Genomic DNA, 24,906 nt, shown 5'->3' with positions numbered 1-24,906 from the left:
TAGTATTTCACTGCAATTAGTGTTAAAGCCTCATAAAGTGACTGTCAAATGCTTACAACATTAACCATATCATAATTTTAGAAACTACACCACGCCCCTACATGCGTCTTTATTGTCTGCACTAACTTTAAAGTAATTAAAAAAAATATCATTCTAATTTATGTTTTTTTTCTTTTACTTTTTTGTGCTCTATATTATTTGTAACGGTCTCAAATGTTTCAGTTGAAAAATTTATAATTAGATGTTTTTGTGAAAGGCAAAATAGATGGGAGGATATATTTAAAAGAAAAAGATAAAAACAAAATTGTTTAAATTAAGGGAAAAATAAAATATTAAAAAGAAATAATGAAAAATTTTAAGTAAAAGAAGTAATTTGATAAATTAAAAAAATATTTTGATTAATAAAATTGTAAGTTACAATAAAATATATTAATAATACTTTTAATTTTGGTGTTAACTGTTAGACTACCGATTCTGCTGGATTATCTTTTCAGATAATAACTCCTATTCTTGAAATAATTAATTATTCACATATTATTCAAATTGTCCTTTACTAAATTATAGTCCTTAATCTCTCAATTTGATTTTCAAACATTAATTAAGTGTTTATGTTTATTTTGGTCAATAACAAAAATGTCAAACAATCCTGTATATTTTTTACATTGATCCAAATCGGTCAACACTTTACTGACTGTACACGCCTCAAACTATAAGAAAATTTACTGTCAAAAATTTCTTTAAATTTAGAGAACATGCAGAGAAAAACACAAACTAGATATATAAATGTATAATTTTTATATATAAACGTTCTAACTAATTTATTTAATAAAATATTACTAGGTCTTACCCATATTAAAGTGAATTCATGAGGTGACATTTTCTTTTATTCCCAGCTTGCTTATTGAAAAAGAAAGAAAAAAGTTTAGTAGGCATGTCTTTATTGAAAAAAAATGAAGAAAGGAAATGTCTTATTTGTTATATTTGTTTAGAAATGAGAAGAAATATTTGGAGAAAAAAGTTGAAGAGAGAGAATGAGGACATAAAGGAAGAAAATAGGGTAATTAACGAAATGAGATGAGAGTTGAGAAGGTAGTCCCCAAGAAATTAAAAAATAATAATAATAAATAAAAATGGTGAATGAAGAAAGGTAACAGCTGGAGATTGCATCAGCATCACAGCTGTAGTACTGTAGTGTTGTATCATAATTCATTTCCTCGTTAAAAACACGATATGTTAAAGTGGTCCCCTATTACAATACACAACAAATCATTCTAGTAACCTATCTTCCATCCATCACTTTCCTTTCACCTGACCACAATCAAATAACAATAAACTATTTTCACTCATCATCACCTATTACAATTTTTAAAAACTCAGAGGGAAAAGGACGAAAGAAAACTTAAAGGGAAAAAGAAGCTTTACTTAAATATTCTCCATTGTTTGGAATAGACACCAAACAGAACAAAATAATTCAGATGAAACTTGCAGGATAAAATGTCTCTCCTACTCTGGGGAAAAACAGTATAAGAAATGAATGACAAATATATAATTATTTTTATTCACCTTTTTTTGTCTCTAGGTGAATAATAGAAGAAAAAAATCACTTCTTCTTATCATCCTATTTTCTCTTCGTATCCAAACAAAACATAAGGCAGACAATTAATACTTCCTAAAATGAGCCATCAAATCTGATGGGGAACTTCAACATAACCTGAGGCTCACATTATACAAAATTTTATGCAATTTATCAAAACCGACCGACGTATTGAATACCAGATTTATTGAACGTGAAAACAACTGCTAGCCGTTTTAAAAAATATCTTGTGAGTTGTTTAAAAGTTGAATTACTAGCTGATTTCAAAAGTTGCCGTTAAAAGGATGAACAAAAAAAATGCCACCTAAAAATACAAAAACAAATAATTTTGGTAAAAAAATTAATATCATGCACTTTGATTCTCACTCAATCAATTTCTATCTGGCAATATTACATGGTAAAATCGTGAGTTGTCTCTGAGTGGCCTTTTAACTCCCTACTTTAGAGTGCTGCACAGTGAATCATCAGCATAAAATGGTTGAGATAGTTATAGTTAGCCCAGACAATATCAAGTGGCGGCGGGAAGGGATTGAGCGTTGTGGTCACAGTTAAAAAGGACCTAGCACTGTTATACACTATATACTTCCAATATTTACATAAGCAACTCAACCTAATATCTCATACAAGCTCAATAAGATTGCTGTTATGGGAATACAATTATCAGGGTGGACACATTTTCAAGTGCATGCTTCTACACAAACTCCGTGAATTTCACATCACTATACATTTTTCTTTGGATTTTCCATCAGGCCTGGGAGATGTAGATGCAGACGAAGCCTGTCTTCCGGTGTTTCTTGCAACCTGCAATTACCGCTGAAGTCTTGAAAAAATTCAACAAATCATCTATGCAGGCGTTACTAGAGCAGTCAAACATCAAATCTTTTCCTTACAAGAATCATGTATTTCAATGTAAAGAAATTTAGATTTTCAACAAATTATAGTAGTTATTACAGTAATCAACAATCTTATTCTATATGACACAGACTGAGTAGATGACAAAATAAAAATAGTATATTAAAACTAATTCTATAAAAAATTATCTAGATTTGCTAACCGATAAAATAAAGATCCCCCCATCCCAACAAATTGAAAAGTGTGCGTGACATACATATTATATATACACACACACTGCAGACAATGATATCATTTACCAAAAACACTGTAAATTAGTTGTAGTAAAGGCATGTGTACCTGGGGTCCTGTGACCAGTCTAGAGTTACCACTAATGGATGATTGTTGTAAATTATTCTGGCGTGATGGCTGCTGGTCAAATTCCTGCTGTTGCAAGGCTATTGCTAATTGCAGATCAGAACTGTAACAATTGCACACTAGTTAAGAATATAATTTTGAAAAAGGAATAATTTGCAAGTTTTCATGGCCAACAGCAAATTATGAAAATTACTTGATATCTAAGCCTGCCTGTGTTGCACTATCGATGCTGGCAAGATAGTCCTGAAACGAGAAGATGTCCAAATATCTAAGAAAATTTTATTTGCAAAGATTAATATATTCCCATTTTAAAAGAATATATTTATACATACAGCAGTGCTGGTCAGGACATCGCTTTCATTCCATGTGCTATTTTCATGATTTTCTACCTTAAATTCCTTGAAATTACTGGTCATAAACAATGAATCACCGTTGACCTGAAACATAAGTACATAAACTTTCTGCAATTCAATATTGCTCAACGACGGTAAGAAAATACAAAATAGGACAAGATGGACCAGAAAGGGTATGCCAACAGTAAAATGAAAAATGAACTGTGCGGCACAACATTCTAATAAAGATTCGTGCACACAGAATTCGCTACAAGTGGCAACATAGAAGGAAATTTTTAAAATGATCCTAACAAGAAAGATCATATAAACTTTTACCTCGTTCAGTTTTTCCCAGACCAGATCTGGCTGATTAATGTAACCTTGATCAGTGGCTAGAAGATAGAGCTCACCCTCATACTGTGGATAAAGAGAAAATAACTTTAGTATGAAGACTCTGCAAGACAGCCAACATTTTTTTCTCAATGACAAAAAAGTGCTACTGACTGCACTTGATATGAGTAATCCAAATGTCCAAAGAAATAATATTCCAAGACTTTGACTGACCTTGAACATAGTGCTGAAATGATTGTTACGGAAGAAAACACAGAGCTCACGCTCTTTAAGCCCATCTTGTAAACAGAAGAGACTGCAAAAGAATTAATCATGTATAAAATGTAAAAAAAAAAAAAAAAGGTCGTAGACAATGAAGACGAATGGCCTGATAATTAGACCAACAAGACGACATCACATACCCATAAAATGTCAACTGGCTGGCATTATTCCTCAAGAAACTTTTGATCAATTCACCTATGACAATAAAAGGACACGTCTCCCATGAGATAAAAACATATAGTTATCTAAGAAAATAATACTGTAATGAGAAGCAATCCACTTTTTGATATATAGCACTACTTACCTTGCTCTGGAGTTAGTTCATCCTTAGCTCTAAGATCAGGAGAAGCTAAGGTGCTTTTGTCGGCCTGTTCTGCAAGTACCACCTCACCTTCATAAACAGGTTCACGATCCTCAAAAGTTCTTCTGTCCAACACACATTCCTCTCCCTCGTATATGGGTTCACTCCCATGAACACTTGAAGTCAAAGCTCCAGAAACATCAGTTTGCTGATAACTGATGCTACGTGAGTCTGAGTCTGCATGGCCTGGGGACAAATGTAATGATCTCGTTGCATCAGGTCCATGAGATTCACCAACAACTTCATGATCTATAGTTGTAGGAGTGGACTGATCATGGATTTTTCCATCTCCTCCAGAAACGTCTGAGACAGAGTATTCTTTGGGAGAAGGAATAATTTCACTATCATTCTGAACCAATGCATCAAGGCTGTTCTTCTCTATCACATCATTTTGGTCAGAAGATTCTTTGGTTCCAGTATAAGTCGATTGATGAAGGTCACTTACAGTATCAGTTTTTAAGGATGAATTAGCTGCCTCTACCAGTGTAGAAGTAGAAGTAGAAGATATCTGTTTGTTGAGGTCTCTGTCAGAAGCAGTGATGTCGTCAGATACAGAAGGCTCTGAATCATGAAAGTGAGTGTTACCAGCACCAGCGCTACTTCCTAGTTTATCTCCAGAATCCATATTTATAACCTGTTCATTACTCATATGTCCTTCCATACTGGCAGAAATTTCTCCTCCATTAACGTGAACTGCAACAGGATCACTTATTGAAGCTTTAGAATCAGCCTCAGACAGTTTCAAGATTCTCAACAACTCTGCCTCTTCTTCAAGATCACCTTTTCTTGGTATCTGATCAGAAATAGATTGAGGAGAATCTTCAAAAGACCTGGTTTTTGAAAGACTGGGAGAAGGAACTCCAAGAGTAGCAGTTGTTGCAGCCACAAAGTCGACACAATCTTCTTCTGCAACATTTTTATGATGGACATCCATGTTTAGTGTTTCAAGAGAGACAAGCTCTCCCATTAGAGCATTATAGGACTTTGATCCAATTGCATTTGCAGTGTCATAATCCTGGCTCCAATGAACATTTTTATATCAAATGAAAACATCAAAAAATAATAAATAAACCCCACATTGTTTGAGAAAAACATGAAGACAGCATTTGGTAAACATTCAAGACGAGTTGGCTATTTAAAATTTACAGTATACAATTGAACCACACATTTTTTTAACAGAATCTAAGGCTAGATCAACTTTAAGATGGGGCATACGGAGCCACTTGATACAGCAGCTTCGACAATCAATGAACTCAGACAATTTGCAGACTGAGATAAATTATATGCATACAAGAGGATGGTTCTGATTAAATCTAAGGATTCCCGGGGAATCACCTTTTTTTCCTATTTTTCCCCCCGAAACCTCTCTCAGGAATAGAGCTGTCAAAATGAGTTGGAACCCGCGAGCCAACCTGGCTAATCACGGATTCGGACCGGGTTGGATTGAAATTTTTTTACAAATTTTAATACGGATTGATTTTTGACCCGGCTCGTTTAGAACCCGGCTCATACGGATTGAACCCGTGGTGAGCCGGGTTGGCTCACCAACCCGCAGATAAAAGGGTCACACAAGTGTTTTTTTTTTTATTAAGTTGGGCTTTACATTTGGGTCATGTTAAATTGTTTTTTTATCCAACACATAAATAATTTGTATTTTTTTTTATTTTGGTTTGTATTTGGATTGTATTAAAGTTTATTTAGATTTTAATTAAAATTACAATTTAGTTTTGACTGAAAAAAAAATCATATTTTTTTTAATTAAGTGAACCCGTGAGCCAACCCGTTTAACCCACCAACCCGTGGTGGGTCGGGCCGGGTTCGAATTTTTTTGACTCGTTAAAAAATGAACCAGGTTGAGTTGGCTCACTAAATCATCAACCCATGGTGGGTCGAGCCGGGTTGGACCGGGTTACCCGTTTTGACAGCTCTACTCAGAAAGGTAACAAAAAAGTTGAATGTAATAAAAAATATTTTTTCTTCAATTAAAATAAATTCCAACTTCCTGATTGCAAAACAGCAACATCAATACTGAAGCAGCAGAAACACATAACGTTTTAATAAAGAATAGGGAAAACCTGCCATTATTATAGCATTTCAAAACTGAGGGTTTGCATCTCCCAAAAAAAATGAAATGAAATGGATGAGAAAAGGGGAATTGTTACCAGGCCACTGGAATGTACTGAACACAAAAAAAAAAATGTCCTTAATCTAACATTGAAGAGTTAAAATAGATATCTCATTTTACAGACAGCAAGATTGTTACAGGTACAGTGGAACCTCCCAAATTCATTTTGGCATCCCCAAAGGATTGCAGGTTCTATCATAACTACCTTAAAATTATTTTTGATAACCTAATAATATCGCTTAATAAATAGTCACAATAAAATAATAGTTGAACACCCCCCTCTCCGGCCAAACAAACAAAAATGTCCTTGCTTGCAACCAAATTCAAAATAATCATTAAGTAGTCAATCAATAAAGTGAACAAATTAAAAGATTTTAATCAAATTATTCAGAATAACAAAATACATGACAAGATAGAACTAATTAATTTGGACTGAGGGTGAAAAAATACCTGAGGATCAACAATCCAGCCATGATACAAAGGGATGTCCAACAGATCAAATATGGCACACTCTCGAGTGAATTCAAAATCAGCAATTCTACAATTAATGTGTAATTCTTATCAGAACTTCAGAATTGTTAACAGGTGAACACAACTGCAAAAAGAAACGATGAGCAAAACTCCGGAACTAACCTTCTAAATTTTATATTTACATCAATGCCAGTAGCAAGCCTAGGAAGCAAATCAATTGCATCAGCAATGTTCTGTTGTTGATTTTCAACATAGCCTGCATCTTTGTTCTACAAGACAATAATAAAAGTTGTCAAATAAACTTACATCACAGGAGTAACTGTAACCACTAATAACAAATGCAACTCTTACATTCACATTACTATTTGAATCAATTAATCGTTCAGCAACCAATGAAAGTAATTTCTCCTGTGAGACTTCAGCAATATCTGGACTTAAATTTAAGTTGTTTCTTAGCAGAAGAACATTACCTGCAGCATTGCAACGTATAAACAACTGAGTAATAGTTGTGATGCTACAAAGCCAAACAAATGTTGCAAGTAACCCTTCTAAAGAGAAAAAATTAAGCATGTCATGTAAGGAAACAAACAGTTAATCACATTTTTTAAATTATCATCTAAGAGTAGAGACCATCAGTTTGTGCAGAATCCTATGTCTATCCAAATGGTACAGAAGAAATGGAAAATATAAAAATGGTAAAGGGTAAAACGTAGACAAGAGCACAAGAGAGTGAAATGATAGGCCTGAACTACAAAACAGAAAATGATGAAACAAAAAAGAGCAAGATAGGAAAGGTCACTTTGGCTGGACACTGTAACAGGTTTGCCAGAAAAGAACCTCAGGTCAGGGATGACCACAACCTATGGAGTAAACATAACAAACAGGGTGAGCTTTGCTCTCCCTGACAGACAAAAATATTAAACATATCTCCATGCCTATTGGGTATTTTTAGGTTGGGGAAACCTAGAGCTGTCAAAACGGGTAACCCGGTCCGACCCGGCTCGACCCACCACGGGTTGATGATTTAGTGAGCCAACCCAACCCGGCTCACTTTTTACCGAGCCAAAAAAATTCGAACCAGCCCGGCCCACCACGGGTTGGCAGGTTAAACGGGTTGGCTCACGGGTTCATTTAATTAAAAAAATACAAATGTTTTTATTTTTTTTCAATTAAAACTAAATTGTATTTCTAATTTAAATCTAAATAAACTTTAAGACAATTCAAATATAAACCAAAACAAAAAAAAATACAAATTATTTATGTGTTGGATAAAAAAACAACCTAACATGACCCAAATGTAAAACCCAACTTAATAAAAAAAATAAAAAACACTTGTGTGACCCTTTTATCTGTGGGTTGGTGAGCCAACCCGGCTCACCACGGGTTTAACCCGAGTGAGCTAAGTTCTAAATGAGTCGGGTTAAAAATCAACCCGTATTGAAATTTGTAAAAAAATTTCAACCCAACCCGAACCCGTGATGAGCCGGATTGGCTTGCGGGTTCCAACCCATTTTAACAGCTCTAGGGAAACCCATTTCAAAAATTTAAACTACAAATATTGCAAATAAATTTAAGCTATCACAGAATTTTGAGAATTTTTCTTTCCACCTAAAAGGAATATCAAGAAATAGCATTGGAAGAGGTTTAAGAACGCAGCACAGCACCTAACATGGACTAAAAAGCAATCAAGGAATTGAAGAAAAAAGATGTGTTGAAGCCCATGTGAGATTATATTCAGGTTTATGTTGAAGGCATGCACTTTCAATATTTCATTTTAAATTAGTAAACATACATAGAAATATATAGATTCAAAAACATACAAATGTCTTTTCCTTAGATCATACACGAATGGCAGAATACCTAAGTCTGGGATTGGGAAACACTACCGGTGTCTACAATGGTCATTCAATATTCTAAGCCACATTATTAAGGATATAGTATTTGGAAATTATTATTTTTTCTAAACCTTAACGGGATACATGTGTGTAGATATGTATGCATGTATTGATGCGGGAGTTGCATCCCCAACCCGGATTTCAGAGGTCCAGAAAAACCTGAACTTAACCACGGCCAAAGCAAGCTTCCTGCCGAAGTTGGGGTAAGGTAAGATGGGTACCCTACAGGTTTGAATTTAGTTGCCACTCCTACAATGGAGAAATAAGGCTGCACAGGTTGGGGCGGCCAAAAAATTAACAGAAAGTGATTGAGAAAGTTAGGGTTTCATTCTGTTCCAAAAGAAGAGGGAAAAATCCTGAATTAAACACTAAAACAGCCCTAAACGATGTCTTAAAGCTGCAACAATATCTTCTGTAGCATGCTCCAACTGCTTTTTCATTAAATTACACAATTCCACCGCAATTTTGCTTTATTGACAACAGTAGTAAATAGTTCTGAGGACTTTAATTTTTTTCAATAATAGATGAAAGGAAGTGAATCTGGGAGATTTCCAGGCATAAATAATATCATTTCCTTGAAGGCGAAGGATGTCTATGAAAAACATACTACGACTTTTGCTGAAATTCATAGGATAGAAAATAAGACTAGCTACGTTGTTATATACAATTATAGGTAACGTACCACGATTCATGATAGAGAAACCTTGAACAGGGGACACTGGTAACTAGGCAGAAGAGTGAAAGCATTGACGCAAATAATGCCAAAGATAAAAAAGAAGGGCTAAGACCTAAGAGGGGCTACAAACAGGTTGGACTATTGGCATCTTGGCCAGCAACCAATTTGAAAGAGAATTCGTATACGAATTCTAATAAGTTTTTGTTGGCAAGTTGCAACTGAACCCAAATATTAGGAAGTAAGACCCTTGTCGAGTCTCCGTTTGTTTGTGATATGCTATCAGGTATAATAAAAAAGATAATCTCGGATATTGTAAAAATTGGCATCTATCAAGAAATCATTTGCTCTGGTAAATCTCCCAGAGGAAAGAAAAATACAAGCAAATGGTGCGGTGTGGTGTGAAAAGGAACATGTAGAAATAACGAAATACCATCAAGATTAATACGTAACAAAACATGGTTCACGTCATCAACTTAAAGAATCAATCAAGAACTAACATAATAAATAAGATAAAGACAATAAAGAGAGGAAGGGGAATTGACAGTAAGAGGCAATCATGAAGAAAGGGGAATTCCATATTCGAAACGCAATCCAATTTGGTTGAGGAAAGGCAATAGAGAAAACGGTATCATCTTAGGAATCAAGCAAATGAGCAATAAAAGATGCGAAATGACGAAACCCTAAGATGCGAAATGCACTGACAGATAGCGAGGAGCGGGCATGGTCCATTGTCGTTTTGGAGAACGATCGGAGTGGTGCGTCCGAGAAACTGAATCGTTTTGGTTTTGTGAACGCACTCTTTGACTGGCTGAAGCGGAGGATGCTCCTCTTCACGATCTTCATCTCTGAGTTGTTGTTGGTCCGTAGGCGAAGACGACGATGCCATTTCGATGGTTCCGGATTTGCTTCCAACGCCACAATACTTTATGAAAAAACAAATATGTCAATGGAGTAGCACTACTAAAGCTTCTTTCATTGATTGCTCCACCTTATTGTCAAACCCCCCACATTACTTCGCATTTTATTTCTTTCCTTTCCCCAATCTTTTTCTTTTTTTTCTTTTCCCCTAACTAACTTTCTGTCAAAATTAACACCCTCTCCTCTCTGTCTACAAAATTAATAATACTTAAAATAATTTATTTCAGACCCTTCTAATTTATTATTTTCATTTGTTATCCATTATTACTTATTTTAATTTTATTGAAAAATCAAATTATTATACTACTTTTAATATGTTTTTGAGTTATTTTCTAATTTATTATTTACTTCAAATTAAAAAAAAAAAACATTATAAATTGAATTACATGCTTCATTGTACGTGAATACGTGAATACGGAGAATCATGAAAAGAGTTACAGTGTGATTTTGGGCCTACCAATTAATGGTGACTTTGGGTGACAGCCCATCATGGATCCAAATGCCAATGAATTGTTATTTACACCATACGGTTTTACTAATATCTTTTTATCTATAATTTTTTTTTTCCAAAAAATACTTTTCAAAAAGTTATATTTTAAACTCTGAAAATACTTTTCGAAAGTTTAGTTTTATTTATAATACAAAAAATGAAACAGTAATTGTCTTTAAGGGACAGCCTTTGCATTATTTGAGATATGATGTTAGTGATGTTGTAGTCACAAAAGCCTTGAAACTTGGTTGTTCTTACTGTCATTGTAAATTTTTTCTTATTGCCCTATAAAGCAACTTCACCATAAAAGATACAGTTAGTAGAGAAAATAAAAGACGAAAGAGAATGAAAAAATAAGAAAGAAAATGGCTTTCTTTTGTGATAACTAGATTTATATATAATGATAGATATGAAATGGGTGGTTGGAACACAATATAACAAGGTCATTATTTGTATTCCTACATACAGCTTCGTTAAAGATTTTTTAATCCTTTTTTTTTAATTTCTTTTGAAAAATGAAGAAAGTGAAAATTCAACTAATACACAACAATTTGAAGACAACTTTGTTTGTCCCAGGTTTTCCTTAAAAGAATTGGTTTCCGATTTTCTTTCTTGAATTTAAAAAAAAATAGCATTCAAACTTTTCAAATATATTAAAAATTTAAAATTACAAAAGTTGATTTTAAAATATATTTTTATGAATACCCGTTTCATACATTTTTTTTTCTACATTCTGGATCTAGAAATATTTTCCAGAATAATAATTTGAAATATAAAAAAAATGGAATGAGGGTTTCGATTCAAAAATATATTCTTGAATCTTCGTTTCAGAATGTATTTTTCATACCTTTCGAATTGAGTGTTCCATAATATACTCCTTATTTCGGAAATATTTTATGAAATATTCAATTTATAAAATATTAGAAAAGAGGAAGTTTAGGGATTTTAGTATAATTTTAATGAGCCATAGTCTGAGAAATCCTTATTTTATGGGATGCAGAAAAAAAAATGGGGTGCAGCAAGAAACACCCGTAACACTATACACTATACAAGGACTAAATTACTACAATTGGGCTTGTACTCGTGAAAAGGGTTTTCCTTCCTGCACCTCAAAAATTTCTTCTACATCTTCAAACTTTCTTTAAATTTTCAAAAAACTTTTGACCATTTAAGAAAACTCGCAGACACCACACCCCCAAAATTATGTTAACTTTCGGAAGTCAACATATATGATTTCCGGAAGTGAAAATATATCATCAGAAATCGATTTCCAGAAGTCAAAATGTATCACCGGAAGTCAACTTCCGGAAGTCAAAAATTATCACCGGAAGTCAACTTCCGGTAGTCAAAAAATATTTCCGAAAGTCAAAAAATATTCCCGGAAGTCGACTTTCGGAAGTCAAAAAATATTCTCCGACTTCCGTAACTCAAAAAACAAATTTTATTTGGAATATTTTTAATTCTTTTTAAAATTTATATTTTTTATTCTGCTTCATTTAATGTTATTTAATATTTAAATTCATTTTAAAATAATAAAACTTTAAATTAAAAAAAAATAAAAAAGAAAATATATATACAAATATATATATATATATATAGTCGTGTTTTTAAATTTTAAATTTCATTATTTATATATGTTATTTTAAATATATTTTTTTAATTCTTTTTTACTTTTATTAAATTTTTAATAAATTATATAAAAATAAATTTAAATTTAAAAATATAAAAAAAATATAATTGAAAAAATTTTAAAAATTTGATTAAAATTAAATATTTAAATTTTAAACAAAATTAAAAAATTCAAATAAAATATAAAATACTATGCATATGAAATATATAATTAAAATAATTACAATAATATCAATAAAATAAATAAAATTAAAAAATAATTTAAATTAAAATAACAAAACTTTAACTAAAAACAAATATATATATATATATATATATATATATATATATATTCATTTTTTTTAACTTTAAAGTTTTATTATTTTAATTTAAATTATTTTTAAATTTTTTATTTAGTATTTTTATATTTTATTTTATTTTACTTTTTAAAGTATTTTTTAAAATTTATAGTTTTTATAATTTTTAATACGTGTTTTAAAAAATAAAATAAAATAAAAGTTAGAAAATATAAATTTTAAAAAGAATTGAAAATATTTAAAATTGACTTAATTTTTTTATCTCCGGAAGTTGAATTTTAGTAATGTTTTTTTGACTTTCGGAAGTCGACTTCCAGTGATATATTTTGACTTTCGAAAGTTGACTTTTGGTGATATATTTTGACTTTCGAAAATCCACATCTAAAAATATTTTTGGAATTGTGATATCCGTGAGTTTCCTTAAATGGTCAAGTGATATTTTGAGAATTTAAAGAAATTTTAGAGGTGCTAAAGAACTCGGAGGTGTAGGAAGAAAGACCAAGTGAAAATAGTACAAAACCCAAAAATATGCATTGGTTGGCTCAGTTCCCAACCTCACTTACCAAAACGTCTCTCATGTTTTCTTTTTAAGATTGTGATATTAACACCACGTTTTTGCTTTTCACTATGACTCACTGTATTTTCTAAAAAAATTCTATATTATATTTTCTGTTTTAGGATGATAAAAAAATTTCATATTTACAGATATTTGCGAAAAAACTTTGCATTGAAGGTTAAATGTATATTTCTTATGGATATTTGTGAATAGTTTATATGTGTAATTATTTACTTATTGAGAGAGCATACGAGTACCTATACTTTACTTCAGCAGATAAAATCAAATAAAAAATAATATTCACTTAAGCGTAATGGATACGGTATAATTTAATATTTGTTTATAAATAAATTGAGTGAAATATTTGTACTCGTAATTAAATATTAATTTATATTTTATTATATTAAATTAGGTCAAATAAAAAAACGAGGTAATTATATATATAGCTAAGCTTATCTTATTAGTAACAAATAAAAAAAACGAGGAATAAAATTTATGAAGAATTTAATTAGTTTGATGGATTAAAATATAATTTAAATAACTAAACTGTACAATTACAATTTTATCTTTTTGTTTAAATAATAATTTAAAATAAAATATTATTTCTATAAATTATTTTTAAATGAGATGTGAGTCATTATAATAACTATTTTCATGAATAAAATTTGTTTATTAGTATAATTAATATCAATATAATAGTAATTATTACTATTATTATTATTAATCTTAATTAGGAATTATTTTTAAATTAAAAGTTAGTTATTTCTTTGCATGAACAAAGATTTAGCGCGTGTGAAAGCAAGTTTTACCGTTTTTCTGAATCTCGCATATCAAATTAATATTTCTTTTGAAGTAAAATAAAGAGTGGAAGTGAAACGTATAATGCAAAACACATCCATATATGTATACAAATCACGGAAAAAATGCAAGGGATAATTGATTTTCAAACCACTAAAAAACGTCAATAATTGATGACAATGGATTCTCTATTAGTAGAAATAGACTAGAATCGCTTCTGTGTCAACACATAAGACCAAAAATTATTCCATAACCTTTGAGAATTTTTTTTTTTTCAAAAACAAAATGTCAAAATCAATTCTATGTATGTAGGAATAATTGCACATGTCACAGTGAAAAAACAAAATTATTTGTCGGAATTACACAGTGCTAAGTTGATTTTCTCTACAAAATTGAGTAAGTGATGTGTATGTTATATTATTTGTCATTTTGTTTAATTATATTCACATGTTAATAATGTAATGTTTTGTGGCTAATAAAAAATATATTAAAATGACAAACTATTTTTATTGCTTTAATTAAAAATATATTAAATCACAATTTATATTTAAATATTTCAAAATGTAAGGTTATGTTGTTAATAAAGATTATATTATGATTGAGGTATTTCTTTCTCACTTCCGTATTTTCTTTCTATATTACCATAACTTTTGTAAAATTACTTAATCATCTTTTTAAAAAAAAAAAATTGTTTGTTAAAGTTTATCGAACAAAACGCTATCGTAGTACAAAGTATCATTTTCTGTTTACATGTTAATGGCTTTGACAAAAATAATACGTGACATTGACAACCTAAAATGGGTAACGAATGTAAGCCTTCTTTTTCAGTACTGTAGAGTTTGGGTCTGGCCTTTCGGAGGCCCAAGGCCCTGCCCTACAGAAGGACCCTACCCTACCAGCCTCACCCTCACTTTTCCCACTTGCTTCTGTTTCAGAAAAACAGTTGCTCTCAACTTCTCTAAGAGATCAGAAGGAACTCTGCTAGGGCACACCATCGTTGCGTCTTCACGTTAGCAAAACTCCCTCTTCTTCCAGGTAAGTTGAGCTTTAGAGCTCCTGGTCCGTTCCTCCTCCCCCTCCCTCTGTTTAAGATGCGTGGGTTGAGCTGGGGTTATGTTTCTTGACTTCGTTTTGTCCCTTTTGTCATGTTTCAGTTCATTCCCGGGGCTGTAGTACTCCTTAGTTCAGATCAGCTTGCTTGTAGTGCTCAAACGAAGGTAAGGGAAGCTAGATCCATCTGTTTTAAGTTGTTTTTGGTCGTTCTCATGTTTATATGCATGCATGGTGTGTTTTGTTGAGAGAAATGGAGTTGCATGTGTGTTTGGGTGTGGATCCGAGCTGATTCCGCCATTGCATGTGGGTGGACAGTGGTGAACTCTGCTATTTTCGCCCAAGCGAGCTCGTCTCGCCTAGGCGAGAGTACCAGAGAGCCCCCTGCCACGAGAACTCGCCTAGGCGGCCCTTTCTCGTCTTGAGCGACGCATAGTCTCGCTCAGGCGAGAAGGCCTCGCCTGAGCGAGATATCGTGAAGCCCCCACGTCGCGCGTCTCGCCTGGGCGAGAATTCGCTGTTTCAGGGAAGACGGCATCTCGCCTGAGCGAGAGTTCGTGAAGATCCCTCGTTGCATGTCTCGCCTGGGCGAGAATCCGCTGTGTCCGTGAGGCCAGCGTCTCGCCTGAGCGAGTTTGCGAATGTGTGCCATGTTGTCTTGGCTGTTTGGATGATTTGTTGCATGTATGGTTTGGATCATTCTCCCTAAATATGGTGTACGTGAATATGCTTGGGTGTTTGGGTTTTTATGAATGAAATTGACATGCTTGGTATGAGATTGATCATGGATTTGTGGTTTCGTGATGTTTTAACATGAGAACTGTATGTATGAGATCAAGTGGTGGTTATGGTATGAGAAACATGATTCTGATGGTGTGATAGGCGTAATTCCATGAGTCCCATGGGGAGACTCCATGGTGGCGTGTAGTGTATATGTTAAGATAAGGATTCAAGTAAGGATCGCATCCCGAAACTCTAAAGGGTCAGTGAGTCTCAGGTAGAGAAATCTGACCCAAGTGGTGAGAGTAGCGGGAGGCCCTAGTCTTTGGCAGGATAATGGCCTTAGACGCTTAAAGGCTAACCTCGTGAGTGGTAGGGTGAAACCCATTGGCAATGGCTCTGCAGAGCAGTAGAGGCCACCACGAGTGCAGGCATCCAGTGAATCCGATCTTAATATATGTATCCGGATAATTGAGTCATAGTGTCTTGCTTGTTTGCCATAACATGATCTATGTGCCTCTGTGTTGTATGTCTGGGAATGTTCATGTATTTATTCCTTTATACCATGATAAGTATTATATTACACTAGCTTACCCTTGCATTTTGTGTGTGTTCCTGTTATGTTTTCTCTTTTGCAATGATCACCTTCTGGTGGGAGCAGATGAGAGGGAGGCCCGAGATGAATCTGGGAGACGCAGCAGTGCAGCTTAGATCTTCGCGTCTGGATGTCTTAGGAGTAGTTTCATGGCCATGAGGCCTTTTGTATCAGTTGCCTTGGTGGCAACCCTTTTGCAAGACTGTTTAACTTTTAGACTTGTGTTGCCTCTAAGTAATTCCAGATGACTGTAATAGTTACCTCTTCTGCGTTTATGTTCATCTGAGTGCTTCTCATTACTATAATTTTATGACGCTTTATTTGGTAGATTAATCTATTAAAATGGGACGTCACAACGAAAACTTTGACAAAACTAATGGAAGTTTAAATAGTTCATACAACTATTGTGACGAAATTGTTATTTTGTACAAATCATTACCTTATTTGAATTATGGAGATAACATTCTACTAAAATGTTCGTTATTTATTTTTCTTGGATTAATAAAGTGTATATATATTTTCTAATTTGAATTTTTATATATTAAATTAAAAATAAGTCGGTTCAATCCATCTCGTTTTCTTAAGACAGAAATTGTGGGACTTGATTTGATTTACCATAGATTTACAAATTTAGTTATTTTATTTATTTATTATGGAACAATGGATAGACTCAAATTAATTTTTACTTATTCTATTAAATATTTATTATAAAAATAATGGTTAAAAATTAAAATGTGATAATTTGATCAATAAATAAATTGAAATTTTAAATTATTTAAATAATATTAAAAAATATTATAATATTTAAAAATATCATATGTTTAATATACATAATTTAAAATAATAAATAATTATGATAAAAAAATTTCTGGAAAAATATTATCAAAATTAATAAAAGATTATTAATGGTAAATTATGAACCAATTAACTTTAAATATGTATTAAACCTATTAAACATGCATAAACTTATTTATTATGAATTAAGTGAATTAGATTCAATTTAAATAAAAATATTTTAAGTGATCCCGTCTTCATAAGTTTGTTTGTACACCGGAAAGTGCAAAAATCATTCAATTAATCATTTAAAAAAAAATATATAATAACCATCATTATTAACTTTAACATATCATAAAATTGATGTTTAAATTTAATAATAATATTTTATTGCATGAAAATATACAGAAAAGAGAAAGAAAAAAACAAAAACATATAAAAGACATTGAAACCAAGTAAAATTCATGTAAACAGACTAATAATAGAAGGTAAATGATATACTAAATAAAATCTAATATACTTCCAATGTTAATGTTAACAAAATCGTCACTACAAAATTATCTTTTATATATATATATATATATATATATATATATATATATATATATGAAATAGAAATCGTGTATCATTATAATAATTTTTAAAATAATTAATTATCTATTTATCAAAACTAAGAGAATAATGGGTTAAGTATATTTTTATTCTCCGAACATTAATTAAATTTAAATTTGTCTCTTTGATACATTTTAATTTTTAAATTTTAGAAATGAATAAATATAATAATTTTAACCCAATTATGTTAATTATTTTAACGTGTCAAACACTTGTTAATATTGAATTTATTTATATTATTTAACATATTTTCAGTTCAATAACTACTGAAAATTGTGTTTGACACTTCAACAAAATTTAATATAATTAAATTTAAAAAAATTATATTTATTTATTTTTAAAATTTAATATATTAAAATTTTGAAAAAATAAATTTAATTTTAAATTAAATTTCAGAAACTAAAAATATATATAATTAAAAAATCAGATAAAGGTTGATAAATCAGAAGATAATCACAGGGCAATCATAAGTCTAATTATTCACTTGATCTTTATGAGAATATGCATTTTTTTAAATTTAAAAATTGGATATTTTAATCCCTACACATATTATTTTAATGTTTAATTATTTTATCAAACTTAAAATCACAAAAACTAAAAGTAAGAATAATATTTATATATATATATATATATATATATATATATATATATATATATATATATATATATATATATATATATATATATATAAAGTACACAACATTTTTTTGAATATAAATCGAAAATGTCTTCCAATAAATAAACCGATCAAATCTTGAAAAAATGTGACGAAATCTGGCACCTGTGGTCAAGAGTGACGAAGGACAAAGGCCACGTGAACCAGGGAGTCCACACTCAGCGTCGATTTTTGTTGGTTTTCTTTTGTCGGTGGTATAATAAGAAGTACTTTTATATAAAAAAAACATACAATAAAAAATACAACAATTATGCATTTTAAAAATAAAAAAAGTTCAATATATATATATATATATATATATATAAATGTTTTATATTAATTAAAAAAAACAAAGAATAAAGTTCATACAATAAATTTATCTCTTTAAATTTTTTTGTCAAAATCTTAAAATAAGATTCCCTGGAGATATTTGACATTGTGACTTGTCAATAAACTCATTTAGCACGTTTGAAACCAAAATAGCTTTGCGGGTCTTTTTATGTATTTATTTAAAGTTGTCATTTCATTATTTATATTCTAACAACGTTTTCATGATTGTCCTTTGAGGATGATGACAAATAATTTAAATGACGAGTATTTATATGAAAAAATGATTTGAATTATAATACATGCTATGTTACCCTTAAATAAGTTGATTTTATTATAAAATTGATCAAGACATTGATGATTTATACACATTAATGCAAACTTGTTTGAGCTTGAAGAGTTTCAACACGAGGTATCAATTCTTATTAAGCCCCTATTTGTCTCACGCTAATTACTATTGTTAAAGAAGGAAAAATGAGTCTTATTCTCCTTTGTTTCTAATGGTATGATACGAAAGAAGAGCACAAATTTTGTAAGTGAGTCTTTTGTATAAGTCTTTTATTTCGGTAAAAGACTTATACAAAGATAAAAGGGTTAAATATGTTTTTGGTTTTTCAAATTTCGGTAAACTTTATAATTAATTAATTAATTTTCAAAATTTTATATCAATTTAGTCTTTTATTTTTAGAAATGTATGAATTTAGTCTTTTTTACCAAATTTTGTTAAATTTATTTGATATTTTAAACGCATTTTATGATAATATTGAGTTAATATTGAAACGAAAATATGTCAAACGGTGTAAACAATTTAAATACTATCATGAAATGCACTTGAAATGTCAAATAAGCTTAACAAAAATTGATTAAAATGATTAAATTCACACATTTTTAAATATCAATGATTAAATTTGTCAAAAATTTTGAAAAGGAACTAATTCAAAATTTCACTAAAACTTGGAGGACCAAAAATATATTTAACCCATGATAAAAAAATATGTCGATATCTTATTTGTAAGAGATATCAATTTATTTATGACTTAATAATATGACGATATTTTAAATGAAAAATATAAATGGTTGGTATGTTAAAATTGAGGGTACTATATTCTATTTCTTTTTGTTATTTCTCTTGATTTATTATTTTATTTGCGTGTATACAATGTTAAGTATAATAATCATATTAGATTGCAGTAATAAGAGGTTTTCATTAGAAAATAATAAACACATTAAATTACGCAGAGGTAACAAAAAAAACTAATAGTTTACGTACATTATTTGTTTATATTCATTAGCTGGACATTTCTCGATGCTAAATTTCCTTCTATTGCTAAATAACTGCTCCAATGTATATATATTATTTATAAATTTCCACTTCAAAATAACTGAAATAAAGAAGCTATGTATGACAGAGTTATATTACATAAAAAATAAAAAATAAAACTTCTAATGAAATATTTATATTTTGTAATAAATTTTTATAAGTTTGATTTTATCAAAACAATCAAAATCGATTTAAAACTATAATATCATTATTAAGTATTAGATTTTCAAATTTTTTAAATTAAATATTAAAGTAAATTTCAAATTATAAGTCAAATTAACTATAAAATAAAAGAACAATATCATTTGATAAAGATAATTAAAATTTTATATTTGTTATTGTTTATATTTATAATATTATATTCAAATTTATGATACACGTTAAATTTTAGTTATACTATTTATTATTTTCAAACATAAACACATACTGAATCGCAGATGGTAAATAAATTTATTTTGGTAGATATTATTTTAATTCGTTCTTGACGAGAAATATTTTTATTCACTAAATGTATTTAGAATAATACTTAAATTTTTTAATTTGGGTATGGAGAGGCATTAGTCTTAAACGCATTTTATTTTCAACTCGATTTAAATAATTAAATTATTAAAATATCTATATTTTATTTAACAATTTTAAATATACATAATTTACTAGTATTCTAATAGTTAAAATTTTTAATTTCATTTATTATATTATATTTATTTTTTTAATATGTAAGTATGCAAGCAAAATTACTAATTTATAAAATTAATATATATTTTGATTATTATAAAATTTTATTTATGTGTAATGATTTAGTTTTTATATAAATGTTTTATTTTTTAATTTTTATTTGATATTTACATTATTATAATATTTTTTTAACATTTGATATCATAAAAAAATAAAATATGTTCTTTAATATTTTATATTTTGATAATATTATGATTTTTTATTGTGATATTTTTATAAAAAATTTAATTAATTGATATTTAGAATAATTAAATTATATATATATATATATATATATATATATATATATATATATTCATGTATGGATATAAATATCGCTTACCCAATAAAGATAGAAATAAAACAAAAATTGTATGCTCAGTATATTTTTATTTTAAGAAAATGAATTAATGAAATTTGGATTAATTCCATACATTATCATCCCTTGTCACAGCAGTGTAATCAAACCTTAAATATTAATTAGAAAAATGTAAAAGTTTTAGAAGCCAGATATTTTAATAAAAAATGTCCCGAAATCCAACCTTAAATATTAATTAAAGAAAAGTAAATTTTAATAAAAAGTCTCTTGTTTTTAAATATATAAATTAAAGATAAGAATCAGACGAAATCTGCTCCGCTGTCAGAGTGGACGAAGGCCATGTGAATTACTGATAAGGGAGAACAGAAATTTTGTTTGTGTTCTTCTGTCTTTGTTTCAGGAGAATAATTCTATAGAAGTAAAACAGAGAATAAAAATTATAAAAATTAAGCATTTTTAAAATTAAAAAATACTAAAAATATTTATGAATGCCTTACCTTAATTCAAAATTAAAAAAAAAAAGTTTAAAGTTCACATAATACATTTATATTTTTAAAATTTTGAGGAATATGCAGTTATCGGGTATCAAAATAGAAGCAACAATTATTTCCCGATCAATCTCTCGTTGTCCTTTGAATTTAGGTTTGTGGATTAATTATTTTTTAACTAATATCTAGTTGTCCTACGAATTTAGGTTTGTGGATTAGTTACATTCAATATTTTAGGTTATGTCGATGTGGAATGCGATTAAAATGGAGCGAAAAAAAAAAGTTAGAGATAATTTGTACGCACAAAAATAATAAGTTTTGTAAACTTAGAGTGAACTTAAATCCCAACTATATAACACAGATGGGATAATACAGTAGATGGTCTTTATAAGGAAAATAAGGAAAAGGTATTTCTCATCTTATAATCATGTTTTGTAATTACAATAAAACTTTTTCTTTTGTAAGATGAAACTAAAATCTATTATAAATTTATGAAAATCCACTTGCAGATTTTTGTAATATTGAAATAACGGAGTGGATTGAAAAATGTAAGTTAAAAATATGAAATGGTTTTATACAAGTACAAATTATACTATTCAGAACAAATTAACATAAAATTGTTATGATAGCATTATTATTAAACCGTGGACTTTAAACTTAATTATAATATTATTAAAATAAATTTTAAAAAATAATCTGATATTATATTAGTAAGTAACATTTAAATTTAAATTAATTTTATCAAATTAAATTTATAAAATAAAATTTACGTCCATTTATATATATTATAAAATTATATTAGTCGATCTGAGATTTTAACATGTATCTTGACGTGTTTAAAATCTAAAATTCAAATTGCATCGACTAAAGATGAACCATGTTTGCTGCGACCAATTGTACGAAAAACATGTTTGATGAAAGCAGATATTAAAACGATATACAAGACAAGAAGTCGTACATAACCTAAAGATGAACCACAATTTCACCGACCAACTTATTGTTTTCTTTTTCTTTTTTAAAGAGAAACAATATGTGGAACATATAGTACTGATTTTATTTATTTCATTCGGCGAAGATACTTGCTTCTCAAATACAACGCTCCAATTGGTCATATACACTCACGATCACGGATAAAGATAAGGACTCTTAGGAATTGAAGTCTAAGTCTAAGTTTAAGTCTCACATTGACTAAAAATAAAAAAGTAGAGCATTATATAAGAATAAAAACTCATAAACCCATTGTCTTAAGATTTTAGGTTGAAAGTTATGTGATTGAATTCAAGTCTCATTAATGTGTGTTGACTCTTAGAAATTCAAGTGAATCTAAGTTTCACATTGACTAAAAATGAGAAAGTAGAGCACTGTACAAAAATAAAAACCCATAAACTCATTGTCTTAAGATTTTAGGTTGAAAATTGTGTCAATATCTTATATAATTGAGCTCAAATCTTATTGATGTGTTGTATCTCTCCAGTGATACTTTCTCCTTAAAAATTTAACAAGGACAACCTTACGAAATCTTGAACATCATTAAATATTGTTTATGGTACAAAATACGAGGTATAAGATAAATTATAAAATAAATAATGATTTAAAAATAATATAAAAACAATATTTAAGTACATAAAAATTATATTTGATAAATCTCAAAACAGTTCGCGCTTCAGTTGACATGCAAAGGGAGGTGAAGGAAGACAAAGGCAGAGAAAAAGCAAGAAAGAAAAAATCAAGGAGATTGAAGATATTCCGTATTTATGAAATTCAATTTCAATATTTTATATTCTTATACTTGAATATTACTCTACTTCATAAATATCTTACTTTAGGTCATATAACTAGTAGAATAAATATTTTGATGAATAAAATTGAAAAAAAAATTAAAAGAATGGAAAAATAAACTTTACATATAAGAAGATAATATCGAAAATATATAATCCATTTTGATCTATTCATAGATGTTGGGTGAGAGTGTTTCTTGCAAATAAGTGTTTTAAAAATATATTTTTAATTTTACAAAATATCTGTCACATCATATTTATAATGTAAAATATGATTTGTTAACATTTTGAAAAATATATATAACTTAGTTGTAACTTTATTCCATCGTCTTGTCTTTCGTCTCACAACACTCACAAATATCAATGTAATTTTGATAAGAAAAGATGATTTTTAATGAAAAAAAATTAATATTTTTTTATATATAAGATTTAATCAAACTGTAACAACAGAGCATACTAACAATATTCTACTATAACATAAACTTTGGTATCATTATAATGAGAAAAAAACATTCATCATGAACATTATTAATTAATGTCTTTTATCTTTGAAAATTACCATACTAATAAAGAAATAAAATCAACAAAATAATATAATGTAAAAACTTTATAATTGAAAAAGAATCACGATTATTATTTAATGATAACCAAATAATAATAATAATATGTGAAAATATACCATTTTCACTCTAACCTAAGTACATTCAAACCCTTTAAAATAATAATTTGACTCAAACTTCACAATAATCTTATAAACTATAAACTTAGAGTTTATTGTATAGTTACTATCGCTCAACCATTACTTATCTTAGATGATGTAAAACTTTCTGATGTATATTGTTTTCATGATCTCAACAATATATAAAAAATTATTTTAAAAAATCTACAACTTATAAATTGAATTATTAAATTAATAAAAAATTGTAATTTACGAAAAATCAATACAATTTATTACCTATACAACTATCTAATTAGAACATCACAGTACCAGTGATCATTACTCAATTCTTTACCTTTTCCATAAGCACTTTATTAGCTTCATATTTAAATTTCTTTGGTCAAGATAGTTGATTTTTTTCAATACACCTTATCTATAATTAAATCTTCTAAAATAAGTAAATTTTGTCGATTGATTTATTTCAAGGTCCAAGTGGTTTCAAATTTCACGATTTGTTTTATAAGCCATTATCAAGAAAATCAGCACACTCTCCTGAATCTTCAAGATATGCTGCGATTACCTTCTACCGAAGTCGTGCGTTTTAAGAGGGAATATTTTCACGACACAATAATTACGATTACCAACGCTTTCGGATGAAGATCTTACAAGAAGACAGTAGTAGCTGCAATTTTTGAAAGTCCTAAAACAAATATCAGTAATAATATATGACACGTAACATAACTGATAAGAGCACAACATGTCATAGAAGAAACGTGTGAGAAAAAGAATCCTAATAAACTATATATTTTCTTTTTACAAAAATAATTTTTTTAAATCAGTTTGTTGAAAGAAAGGAAAATAAATCTAAAGTCAGGTATTTTATATACCCGAAAATTGGGTGTACCGGCAATTAGAAAAAACATGAAAGTGGGT

At 29.2% G+C, this 24,906-nt stretch overlaps 1 protein-coding gene and 1 long non-coding RNA gene across 4 annotated transcripts; one reads left to right on the top strand and one right to left on the bottom strand.

Annotated features, from left to right (window-relative positions):
- Positions 1-1,934: 1,934 nt before the first annotated feature.
- On the bottom strand, positions 1,935-10,312 carry LOC114173678 (ubiquitin carboxyl-terminal hydrolase MINDY-2). 3 transcript variants are annotated; one of them, XM_028058198.1, is made up of 12 exons: positions 9,978-10,312; positions 7,056-7,174; positions 6,867-6,973; positions 6,684-6,771; positions 4,052-5,123; positions 3,888-3,942; positions 3,700-3,781; positions 3,472-3,552; positions 3,136-3,240; positions 2,997-3,046; positions 2,786-2,906; positions 1,935-2,414 (listed from the first exon to the last, which is right to left on the bottom strand). In XM_028058198.1, exons 1-12 carry the CDS (start codon positions 10,159-10,161, stop codon positions 2,340-2,342), a joined length of 2,139 nt encoding a protein of 712 aa, XP_027913999.1. In that variant the 5' UTR covers positions 10,162-10,312; the 3' UTR covers positions 1,935-2,339. The 3 variants fall into 3 exon arrangements, with proteins under 3 accessions (XP_027913999.1, XP_027914000.1, XP_027913998.1); XM_028058199.1 differs by having other exon boundaries at positions 1,935-2,407; XM_028058197.1 differs by having other exon boundaries at positions 1,935-2,395; positions 9,978-10,309.
- Positions 10,313-14,803: 4,491 nt separating this feature from the next.
- Positions 14,804-16,632, top strand: LOC114166160. The gene is made up of 3 exons (XR_003599858.1): positions 14,804-14,997; positions 15,117-15,179; positions 16,394-16,632. It is a non-coding gene; the product is annotated as an uncharacterized LOC114166160 (long non-coding RNA).
- Positions 16,633-24,906: the final 8,274 nt, after the last annotated feature.

Source organism: Vigna unguiculata, chromosome 2 (assembly GCF_004118075.2).
Source record: "Vigna unguiculata cultivar IT97K-499-35 chromosome 2, ASM411807v1, whole genome shotgun sequence".
NCBI lineage: Eukaryota > Viridiplantae > Streptophyta > Magnoliopsida > Fabales > Fabaceae > Vigna > Vigna unguiculata.
Note: the sequence above shows the minus strand (reverse complement) of the source record. Positions and strands in the feature narration are given on the sequence as shown.

Excerpts from the sequence above, each read along its gene's own strand:
- LOC114173678 (XM_028058197.1), bottom strand. The coding sequence starts at position 10,161 with ATGGCATCGTCGTCTTCGCCTACGGACCAACAACAACTCAGAGATGAA. Across the intron at positions 7,175-9,977 it reads ATGCCCGCTCCTCGCTATCT|GTAATGTTCTTCTGCTAAGA; the intron begins GTCAGTGCATTT and ends GCAATGCTGCAG. Across the intron at positions 6,772-6,866 it reads GTAAATATAAAATTTAGAAG|AATTGCTGATTTTGAATTCA; the intron begins GTTAGTTCCGGA and ends CATTAATTGTAG.